General features: G+C 43.9%; 1 protein-coding gene across 4 annotated transcripts in view; it reads left to right on the top strand.

Moving 5' to 3' along the window:
• The window catches only part of lztfl1 (leucine zipper transcription factor-like 1), an 84,519-nt gene extending 73,959 nt beyond the window's left edge, over positions 1-10,560 (top strand). The window contains exon 10 of one of the 4 annotated variants that reach the window (XM_078198836.1): positions 10,075-10,560. In XM_078198836.1, coding sequence (XP_078054962.1) covers positions 10,075-10,195 — 121 coding nt within the window. In that variant the 3' untranslated portion in view covers positions 10,196-10,560. Of the gene's footprint in view, positions 1-5,992; positions 6,109-10,074 lie in introns of those variants that run through there. The other 3 variants (XM_078198870.1, XM_078198845.1, XM_078198879.1) reach the window with 3 other exon arrangements.
• Positions 10,561-12,506: the final 1,946 nt, after the last annotated feature.

The following is a 12,506-nucleotide window of genomic DNA, read 5'->3' as shown; positions in this document are numbered from 1 at the left end:
CAGTCGGTGCCTGAATCTTCTTATGGTCGCACGACAAAGGCCTTTATACACGTTCAACGTTACCTCCATGATGCGTCTGCCTGTATTATAGATACAGCAATTCTCCCAATTCACTCCTTAGTTCTGTGTTTGATGACCTCCATTGGCACCTAGTCTGACAAATTTAAAATTCTCACCCTTGTTTTCAAATCTCTCCACGCTCTCGGCCCTCGTAATCTCTGGTAACCTCCAGCCCCAAACTGTGTTCTTCCAAATCTGGCCTCCTGTACATCTCCTTTTTCTGCGTGGAGTTTTTCACCATTGAGTGTTTCCCTTTCAGCTACCTAGACTCTGAGCTCTTGAATTCCCTCCCTAAGCCTCTACATTCGCTACTTTTTAAGATGCTCCTTGAAACACTTGGCCATGTTTTTGATTACCTGTTTGAATATCTCGTGGCTTGATGTCCGGTTTTGTTTGGTAGCCTAAAGATGTTTTAAATGCAAATTTGTCGTTGTATCAGCTGTAATGGCCTGTGTATCAACATGCCAAGGCACCTCATTCAGTGTATCTATTTCCTTTGGCTGTTCTTGTATCTTTTTTGTTTTTGCAGTGAACTGTGTCATTTCTCAGCCTCAGTCCATCCTACCAGCCTGGCTGTATCCTCCGACACTATCACAATCTACATTGCAATTAGCCACATCCTTCAGTGCAATAGTCAACAAATTTCAATATGGTTCCCTCAACTCTTCTTTTCAAATTTTTGTCTATATTTTTGGAGCTGCCACACAGCAGACTCCTGTGAAACAATTTATTAATTAGTTTATTGATTAGTGTCACAAATAGGTTTGCATTAACACTGCAATGAAGTTACTATGAAAATCCCCTAGTTGCCACACTCTGGCGCCTGTTCAGGTAAACTGAGGGAGAATTTAGCATGGCCAATGCACCTAACCAGCACGTCTTTTGGACTGTGGCAGGAAACCGGAGCACCCGAAGGAAAGCCACGCAGAAACAGGGAGAATGTGCAGACAGTCACCCAAGCCAGGAATTGAACCCAAGGTTCCTGGTGCTGAGAGCACCAATGTGCCACCGTGCTGCCCATCACTTGTCACATATTGCCAGCTCAAGAAACTTCCTTTTACCTAACAGGAGATGGTTGGTTACACAAGAGGGAGCTGGGGTTGATTTGGATAGGGGAGACAAGTCGAGAGAAGGTATATAAGTTGGATAACAATACAAATATATATGAGTTGGATAACAATATAAATCTAACCTCTCCAACATTTTCCCATAAGATAACCCTTCCATTCAGCTTCTCTGAACTATTTCTAACACATTTACATCTTTTCTTAGATAATAAGACCAATACTGTACATAGTACTCCAGATGTGGTCTCACCAATGCCCTGTACATCTGAAGCATGACCTCCCTACATCTGCGATCAGTTTCCCCTCTCAATAAACAATATCATTCATGGAGGCTGGTTTAGTGGTCTATATGTAAGGTATCACAGCTTCGACATGGGAAAGGGGCTCCTCCACAGTAGTCACTTTGCACAGTCTTCAAGCACTTGACTTACAGAAAGAAACATTGGGCAGGATTTTCCAACCCCAATTGCTGCCAGGACTATCGGCTGGGCTGCAGAATCTCTGGGACTGGAATTGTTCTTTAAATGATGTTGATAAATGATTTGGTCTTAGGAATCAGAACTGCAAAGCAATTGACGGCAAGTGGGCGGTAGATAGTATTGAGGAGGACTGCAAGAAAATACAAGAAAACATTCGCATTTTGGGGTCCACAGTTTTACAAATCATTAATAGTAGCAAAACAAGTTAGCAAAACTATAAAAAGTGCACATAAAGCATTGGAGTTCATTTGCAGAGGAAGAGAAATCAAATGTTACACTTTTATTAGAACCTTGGTTAGAGCGTATTTAGGATGCTACGCTCAGTTTTGGTCTTCATATTACACTAAAGGTACAGAAGCCATGGAGATCTTCCATTTGAGGAGCCAGAGGCTATCAGCTCACAAAATCACGGAGACTGGACTTTCCTCCAGGGTGTCACCACCCCTCATGACCAGGGACATGGGAGCGTCAACTCCACAGGCATCTCGTCAGACAAGTCCAGAGTTGGGGTTTTAACAAGGAAGAAATTGTGCAGCGTGCAATAAGGCACCACAATCTTCACCACCTACTGTAGGACAAGCTACTGTCTTGACCAGGCAACTGAACCACCACCTGCCGGCTTCCTTTGCCCGTCCCTTTGTTGTCTTCCCAGGGCTGAGAAACAAGCGAGGGCCATTAGTCAATTAATTTTCACCTCAGCCAGTTCCATGGGGTCGAGAATGACTTGTTTCCACTTGGGTTCGATGGATTCTGAGATGGCTGCAAAATCCTATGTGTGATCTACAGACTGCCACATACGGCATTGGTGTTGCTTGAAGGGTTCGGTAGATGGGTTGTTTGGTTTCCTCCGATTCCTTGGCTTTGCCTCCGCATGTTCCCGACACAGTCTCTCAATATGCTCAGCATCTCCCTGAATGAACCTTCTCCTCTGCTGATGAGTCACAAGCTAGGATCAGCTATGAGTTGACGGGAACGTTTGACTTCTTCAGGGATGCATCGGAGTCATCCCTAAAGTGTTTCTGCTATCCTCCTGCGGGGTCTTCCACGTGAGTTTCCAACTCGCCAGTGATATGATCCAACTGGTTGTAACGGGTGAAATGAGCAGAAAGCGGGGAAGGTTGTGTTTACATTGATTGCAAAGGGAGTGGGATCCGTGAATTTGAATTTTTCACACTCTTGTTGAGGGTAATGAAGGAACAGTGCAATAGTTTGAGGAGATCTTGGCTTTGCTTAAACAACGGGACTGTTCTCTTGCACCATTTTTTCTGCAACTTCTACACTGTAATCACACATTCACTGTTGATTATCCATTATTTTCTGTTTCTGTGCCATTGCTAAAGATTCTGCTTATACGATTTCAGAGGAAACATTAATGAGCTCCATCTCTTTGATAAATCATAGATACAGTGCAGAAGGAGGCCATTCGGCCCATCGAGTTTGCACCGACCATAATCCCACCCAGGCCCTACCCGCACAACCTCATGCATTTAGAGAAAAGAGCCGACGTTTCAAGTCCAGATGACCCTTTGTCAAAGCTTTGAGCTTTGACAAAGGGTCATCTGGACTCAAAACGTCAGTTCTTTTCTCTCTTTACAGATGCTGCCAGACCTGCTGAGATTTTCCAGCGCTTTCTCTTCTGGTTTCAGATTCCAGCATCTGCAATAATTTGCTTTTACCCCATGCATTTACCCTAGCTAGTCCCCCTGACACTAAGGGGAAATCTAGCATGGCCAATCCAACTAACCCGCACATCTTTGGACTGTGGGAGGAAACTGGAGCACCCGGAGGAAACCTAGAGAAATGTCTCTGGACTTTGAGTGACTCTTTTGTCAGAGTTTTATTCTGGTCTCTAAGCAGTTCATATCTGATGGTGCCTTTGGTTTTGAATATCCTGTCGCTGCACTTTAGTAAGAGGGTGGTCTTTGAGAAGGTGCAAAGGAGATTTACCAGAATGGTTCCGGGGATGGATTAGCTACAAGGCTAGGGTTGGAAAAGCTGGGGTTGTTTTCTTGGAGCGATGGAGAGTGAGGGATGATTTGATCGCGGCGTATAAGATTCTGACAGGTTCGGATAAGGTAGTCAAGAAAAAACTTTTACCTTTAGTCCGTGGCACAGGAATGAGGGAATACAGATCTAAAGTTCTGGGCGAGAGATAGAGAGGGCTTGCGACGAAGAATGTCTGAGCGGTAATGATCTGGAACTTGCTACCTCAGAGAGTGGTGGAAATGGAGAAAATCAATTCTTTCAAATGGGCGTTTGAGGGAAATAAACTTCAGAGTTACATGGACAGAGTGGCGGAGTGGGTACTGGATTGCTCGACTGAGACTGGATGGGCTGAATGTTCTCCTCCTGTGCCATAATGACTTTGTGACTCTATTTAGTATTCTCTGAGTAGCTGAGAAACTCTGAAATCTCATTTAGGAAAACTAACAGAATAATTTCAGACGCAGTGACAAATGGTTCATGAGTCATGGTCTGAAACCTGTGGTTCTCATCTGAAAGCTACGAGGCCTGTATCAGCATTTCCCTTGCCCTGAGAGGGATGGGACCTTTGCTTATACTGAAAGTATAGGTTAAACACTTGTCTGTTTTCCCTTATCAAACGGTGCTGATAGTCGGATATTGATCAGACTCCAGCCATCCTTAGGGTGTCATAAATACAGAAGTACAAACGAATGGAAGGCAGGAGAAAACATTAAACCAAAGTGAAATATTTTAAGTTTAAAGTGTATTTATTAGTGTCACAAGTAGGCTTACATTAACACTGCAATGGAGTTACTGTGAAAATCCCCCAGTTGCCACACTCCGGTGCCTGTTCGGGTACACTGAGGGAGAATTTAGCATGGCCAATCCACCTAACCAGCACGTCTTTCGGATTGTGGGAGGAAACCGGAGCACCCGGAAGAAACACACGCAGACACAGAGAGAATGTGCAGACTCTGCACAGACAGTGACCCAAGCCAGGACTCGAACCCGGGTCCCTGGCACTGTGAGGCAACAATGCTAACCACTCTGCTGCCCCATATGTACTGTGGCATAGGTGGAAAAGCAAAACACTTCATTGTTAGTATTACTGAGTCCCTGTCTCTCCTTTTCACATCCTGCGCTTACTCATCCACTGCGAACTTGCCGCACTTCCTGTTGTGAGCCAGCTGTCCATTGAAAAGTGACAAATCACTGCATTGAGAGTTTCCCTTTTTACAGACGCTTTCTGCAGAATTAATAAGAAAATAAGCCATATCTGCTTGTCGTGGTCTGATTCTCACACAATCCATAATTTATGAAAATATGTCTCTGACATGTACCACTCCCTCCTGGGAACACAAGAACCACGACTCAGAAAGCTGCAAGCATGCCAGGGAACAATCATGATTGTATGATAATCATGATTACAATGAGATTGTAAAGGAAGTCAATGACAGAAACTCAGATCCAAGGAAGTGGCTGCAATATGAGAAAAAGTGCAATGACCTCGCTAGAGTTACAAAGGTAATAATATTGCCATCTTACTCTCCAGTCACACCTAGTGTGTTAATGTAATCGTGATAGTCCATCACTTCCAGTCCCAAAAAATTCACAATTCACCCCATCACTCTGCTACACTCCACCATATCCCTTTGCTTCAGACTAGCACTCAACATTATTCTAACCCTCACTTCCCTATAACTCTCATTTCACACAATGCAACTATTATACCATGAAGTATTTCTGGTTTTACACCTCACAGGAACAAACGAACACACTGGCTGGAATTTTACTGCCACGCCCACCCCAGAATCGGGGCGGGTGAGGCTCACAGAACAGAATTCTCCATTGGCCTCGGGTGGGATTTTACGAGCCTCGCCCGAACAAAGTTGTAAAATCCCAGCAACTATCACATTAAGTCTATCACATTAACACAATGACACACTAACTCACTTTCATATTAACACACTGTGGTGAACCATCGTTGGTTCCCACTGGATAGTACTGAGCTAGGGCTGGCCAGTACTACAAGGATGTACATAGGTTACTGTTGGATTGTACTACTGTTGCTGTTGGGTTAGGGTGGGGTTGTTACACCTGTGTTTGTTACTATTGTGGCACATCCCAGTCGGGCTCCGCCTCCTGGGAGAGGTATAAGAGTCCCTGCTCTGGCTGGGACCCCTTCAGTCTGGGATAGTGTACTAAAGTTCTGATAGCTTCATTATTAGTTAATAAAAGCCTTCATTTGCTGAAGCTTCGAGCCTCGTGTCTAAATTGATGTGCATCACACACCATCACATTTTCACACGAACATACTATCATGCTAACACACTGTCGCATTAACACATTAATTCACTTTCATATTAACACCCTAACACACTACCACACCAACACACTAACGCACATTCTTCTTCCCTGCAGGAGAAGATCATGTACAGCCCCAGACAGGTGACTGCCAGCAAAGGAGGCCAACACCGTCTGCACCCTCTATCCCCCAATGAAGAAAGCTGACTGACCATCAGGGACAGGGAGAAAGGCCTTGACAATACTGGAGGAGATACCACACGAATTTCCTTCACATGCTACCCTCTTCCTCCCTTCTTGCTTTGATCTTACCCAACACACTCTGCTTGTCAAATTCCAGATACTATCAGCAAACATTCACCTCTCTTTTGATCTCCCTTGTCTCTGAAAACTTATCTTACTGTCTTGCACTTTGATGAAAGATGTTGAAGATGTAGAGATACCTCTATCACTTCAGGAAGCTGTCCACTACCTGTATCTCACATTAGCAGCTAATAGCTGGCGTCATGCATGTATATGGCGCCAACCAAAGGATCGATCGTCACCTGGTGAATCACTGGCTACAGGGCTGTAAGAGCTGGGGTGGGGATGGGGGCAGGAGTCAAACTAACTCTCTTGCAGAGAATGCTGCTGCTGCTATGAGGGCTCAGGCTACTGAGGAGAGACAGGGGATACACTGGGACATGCTCGATGCACTCGCTCACCCACCTTGCTAAATCTGCACACAGTGTATAGAATTTAATGGTCATGGCGGTGGGCCACTCACTATCTGGAGAGCCTGTGACAACCCCACCGCAGCTATTCCGAGCGGCCCCAACGATAACAATCAAGCACTTACCTGGTTAACGACGGGATCCTCAGTGTCTTCAGGGGAATCTCCCACCTCCGAGAGCTACGGGCCAATTAGAGGCCAATTAGACTCTCCATTACCTGCAGCACCTCCGGAAGTGGTGAGCACTGCAGGTACTGCACTAGGGCCTAGCAGCAGGCTCATTATTTGAGCCTTGGAGGAAAGGTTGGTGAGGCCTTTCAGAGAAGTCCCCGAGAAGGGGTAAGGGAGGGCCAGTTTAAAGGGCAGGTAGACAGGAGTGGCAGGGGGGAGGGTCATCCGGCATGGGCGGTCCTTACTACCGGTCTCTTCATTAGTCATGAACTGCCCAATTATGTGCAACTTCCCTTCCAGACCCCAGGCATACACGCCAAAGTTTACCTGATTTGTTGCTGACATGATGTGCCTGCCCACTGCCACCCCCCCCCCCCCACCCCCCCCACACCCCTACCCCCCACCTCTATTGGTTAAATACCAGCACTGGTAGGATGAAGCCCTTAATCGACCCTGAGTTGGCCATGTAAAGGCTTCAGTTGGGCCATGGTGTGAAGGCCGTCCTTGACTCTTCCTGCATTGGTTTTAATCAGGGTGGGGTCACGAAGATGATGAGTCTCCGTTGGCACCTTCTCATCAGGAGGCCCCTGCCTCCCAGCCCACCGCTGTGAGTAACATCAACTTCCATTCAACGTTGCAGAGTATGGAAAAGTACAGCTTCAACTTGTGTCATGGCTTCGCACAGAGAACAGAGACCATTCTGTTGTTAGGGTACCAAATCAGAAACCCCAAGGTATATTATGAAGTCAGACTAGACCCCAACAGTTTGCTATTTTGGCATTAATGTGAGGATATGTTGATTCTACTGACACACTGGGAAGCTTTTATCAAAACAAATTTTAGTCAACAACACAGTTTAACTATAACAAATGAATTATAGAGTCATAGAGGTTTACAGCATGGAAACAGGCCCTTCGGCCCAACTTGTCCATGCCGCCTTTTTAAAAAAAAAATCCCTAAGCTAATCCCAATTGCCCGCATTTGGCCCATATCCCTCTATACCCTTCGTACCCATGCAACTATCTAAATGCTTTTTAAAAGACAAAATTGTACGCGCCTCTACTACTACCTCTGGCAGCTTGTTCCAGACACTCATCACTCATGTGTGAAAGAATTGTCCCTCTGGACACTTTTGTATCTCTCCCCTCTCACCTTAAACCTATGTTCTCTAGTTTTAGACTCCCCTACCTTTGGGAAAAGATATTGACTATCTAGCTGATCTGTGCCCCTCGTTATTTTATAGACCTCTATAAGATCACCCCTAGGCCTCCTACGCTCCAGAGAAAAAAGTCCCACTATATCCAGCCTCTCCTTATAACTCAATCCATCAAGTCCCAGTAGCATCCGAGTAAATCTTTTCTGCACTCTTTCTAGTTTAATAATATCCTTTCTATAATAGGGTGACCAGAATTGCACACAGTATTCCAAGTGTGGCCTTACCAATGTCTTGTACAACTTCAACAAGATGTCCCAACTCCTGTATTCAATGAAACCAAGCATGCTGAATGCCTTCTTCACCACTCTGTCCACCTGTGACTCCACTTTCAAGGAGCTATGAACATGTACCCCGAGATCTCTTTGTTCTGTAACTCTCCCCAATGCCCTACCATTAACTGAGTAAGTCCAATCTACCAAAATGCATCACCTCGCATTTGTCTAAATTAAACTCCATCTGCCATTCATCAGCCCACTGGCCCAATTGATCAAGATCCCGTTGCAATTGGAGATAAATTTCTTCACTGTCCACTATACAACCAATCTTGATGTCATCTGCAAACTTACTAACCATGCCTCCTATATTCTCTTCCAAATCATTAAAATAAATGACAAATAACAGTGGACCCAGCACTGATCCCTGAGGCATGCCGCTGGTCACAGGCCTCCAGTTTGAAAAACAACTCTCTACAACCACCCTCTGGCTTCTGTCAAGAAACCAATTTTGTATCCATTTGGCTACCTCACCCTGGATCCCGTGAGATTTAATCTTATGTAACAACCTACCATGCGGTACCTTGTCAAAGGCCTTGCTAAAGTCCATGTAGACAACATCAACTGCACTGCCCTCATCTACCTTCAAAAAACTCAATCAAATTTGTGAGACATGATTTTCCACTCACAAAGCCATGCTGACTGTCCCTAATCAGTACTTGTGTCTCTAAATGCCTGTAGATCCTGTCTCTCAAAATACCTTCTAACAATTTACCCACCACAGATGTGAGGCTCACTGGCCTGTAGTTCCCAGGCTTTTCCCTGGAGCCCTTTTTAAACAAAGGCACAACATTTGCCACTCTCAATCTTCAGGCACCTCACCCGTGACTATCGACGATTCAAATATCTCGGCTAGGGAAACGCAATTTCCTCCCTAGCCTCCCACAATGTCCTGGGATACACTTCATCAGGTCCCGGGGATTTATCTACCTTGATGCGCTTTAAGACTTCCAGCACCTCCTTCTCTGTAATATGTACACTCCTTAAGACATCACTATTTAGCTTAACATTTAACAATTGAACAATACTTTAACATGACAAGGTACAATTCTTAACTGCTAACCTATCCCTATGAGTTCCAATTCAAGCAATACTCCTCTTATAAACTTAAACCTCTCTTAAAATTAGTCAGCAAAATACACACATACTTGCTTATCTTACATTAACAGTCCTAGAGCTTTCAGAACACCTCTGGAGAGAGAGAGAGAGAGAGGCAGAGGCACATTTGTTTCTTCTGTAAGTCCAGGTGGCAACTGCTTATATTTTAACCTTACACACAAAGTATAGCAAAATAGCACAATACCAGCACATCTCCCCCTTAAAAAAATGAACCAACAATAGGAACAGATGGCTTCATTTTTCAAAACCTTTTGTTTCCATGGTGTTATTGTTCAACTGCTCTTTCTTTTCAGAGGCTTCCTTCTAAATGGCAAGAAACTATAAAGGGTCATGAATGTAGGGTCATGAAATCCTTTCTGGCCTCCAAGCTTAGGTCCTCCCATTAAGCACATGACTCTGTCTCTGACAATCAACCCAATCAAAACTCTGCTCTAAAACCCAGAGGAACATAAATAAACAAAATGTCCATTGACTCTACAAAGCAACACAATCCTTATCCAAAACCAGTTATTAACCTGCCTTTTTAGCACCTGCTGCATGTTTATCAGACATTTCGACTCTTTTAACAAAACACTGCCTCTTAAAGTAACCTCACCTTACGCACAAAGTATAGCAAAATAGCACAGTACCAGCACATCTCCCCCTTAACAAAAATGAACCAACAATAGGAACAGATGGCTTCATTTTTCAAAACCTTTTGTTTTCACAGTCCATGGTGCTATTGTTCAACTGCTCTTTCTTCTCAGAGGCTTCCTTCTATATGGCAAGAAACTACAAAGGGTTGTGAATGTAGCCCAATCTATCACGCAAACCAGTCTCCCATCCATTGACTCTGTCTATATTTCCTGCTGTCTCGGAAAAGCAGCCAGCATAATCAAGGACCCCATGCACCCCGGACATTCTCTCTTCCACCTTCTTCTGTCGGGAAAAAGATACAAAAGTCTGAGGTCATGTACGGACCGACTCAAGAACAGCTTCTTCCCTGCTGCCGTCAGACTTTTGAATGGACCTACCTCGCATTAAGTTGATCTTTCTCTACACCCTAGCTATGACTGTAACACTACATTCAACACTCTCTCATTTCCTTCTCTATGAATGGTATGCTTTGTCTGTATAGCGCGCAAGAAACAATACTTTTCATTGTATACTAATACATGTGACAATAATAAATCAAATCAAATCAAAAGTTATTTCGATTTTCAGAGTCCCAAAATGTCAAAAGTAATCTTTTGCAGACCTTTGAGCTCCTCACAGATCTTGTCAAAGAGAACCTGTTCCTTTGCACGCTTTCGAAATTTCACATTCAGGGCCATCCAGAAGAGTCACTTTATCCATGAGTGTCTTTAAGACAGAGATTGATAGGTTCTTGATTAATAAGGGGATCAGGGGTTATGGGGAAAAGGCAGGAGAATGGGGAGGAGAAAAATATAAAAGAATGGCAGAGTGAACTCAATGGGCCGAGTGGCCTAATTCTGCCCCTATGTCATATATCCCCTTTTTAAATAAATGGCTGCAGTTCCTCTGTCAGGTAGCCCAACTCCACCATCTGGTATGCTCAACATTCTTTCCAGAGTCTCTAATTGTATATCTTTCCGTTCCAATGTAGTTTATTAATTGCTTTGTGTGTTCTGGATCTTTATCAACATTTTCTGCATATTCTTGGCAAGGTTATATCGCTGATTGGCTTCTTTGTGTCAGGATTAGTTGTGATTATGGTTGCACAATAAATGAGCTTATTGTCTGATTTTGGACATTTATTTTGAATGTATATTTTGACGAGAGGAGTTTGCAAAGTAAGGACAGCCAATTTCCATTTTGTCGGAATATGACCTGAATAAATGGAAAATGGATCTGGAAAGATTGTATTGCATTGCAAATCCCACATGATGTGGATTGTGAGGGATGGCCAGTGGGCGGCACGATGGCACAGTGGTTAGCACTGCTGCCTCACAGCACCAGGGACCTGGGTTCGATTCCGGCCTCGGGTCGCTGTCTGTGTGGAGTTTGCACATTCGCCCCGTAACTGCTCCTGGCGCTCCGGTTTCCTCCAGAGATGTGTTGGTTAGATTAGCCATGCTAAATTCTCCCTTAGTATCAGGGTGATGAGCAGGGTAAATACGTGGGGTTACAGGGATAGAGCCTGGGTGAGGTTGTTGTCTGTGCAGACTCGATGGACTGGATGGCCTCCTTCTGCACTGTAGGGATTCAATGATTCATATTCTGGATGTAACTTGAATTGTGTCAGGAAATGCTAAGCTTTTCCTCCACATCAAAAGTCCTCCTGCTGGCTATGTCATTGTCTGAGAGGACTTCATTGTCATACCAGCGTCTACAAAACGTGTGCTTTAAACAGAACATCCCGCGTTTTTTAAACAGGATCGCAGAACATCGTTTTTTTAACAGGATCACGGAAAATCCGGTGTTTTTTCTTAAAATAGGATTACAGTAAAGCCCGTGTTTTTTTAATAGGATGACAAAAGAATCCGCGTTTTTTTAACAGGAAGACAGAACATCCCATGTTTTCTTTAAGAGGATCACAGAAAATCCTGTGTCTTTTTAAAACAGGATCAGTTGATAGGGCAGCGAGAATTTACCCGGTGACCCAGTTTTAACATTCTGCGCCTCACCTGCGGGTTGCGACCCCTACTTTGAAAAAGCCTGCTCTATATCATATATGCTGTATCTCCAATCCCACATTAATGCTTGCTATGCCCTTATACTGTGCCAGAATCTATTGCATAGGTTGATACTGTGCAGTTTGTTTCAAATAATATTGTATTAATAATATATAACATAATTATTATAAGTGCCCTTATTAGAATTGAATTACATTGGCCAGACTGTGTCTTAAATAGTTCTAGATTTAAAATAAATGTCAATTAAATTAGCTCTCAACTTCCATCCATCCCAATTTCTTGGATTGAGGGTGGACAATATGATGGGAGTAATTGTCATGATGAAATTATTCTGCTATTTACCATCCTTTGTGGTCTGATTATAATTCCACCATGTGGAGATGCCGGCGTTGGACTGGGGTAAACACAGTAAGAAGTTTAACAATACCAGGTTAAAGTCCAACAGGTTTATTTGGTAGCTTTTGCTACCAAATAAACCTGTTGGACTTTAACCTGGTGTTGTTAA

Source organism: Mustelus asterias, chromosome 2 (genome assembly GCF_964213995.1).
Source record: "Mustelus asterias chromosome 2, sMusAst1.hap1.1, whole genome shotgun sequence".
Taxonomy (NCBI): domain Eukaryota; kingdom Metazoa; phylum Chordata; class Chondrichthyes; order Carcharhiniformes; family Triakidae; genus Mustelus; species Mustelus asterias.
Note: the sequence above shows the minus strand (reverse complement) of the source record. Positions and strands in the feature narration are given on the sequence as shown.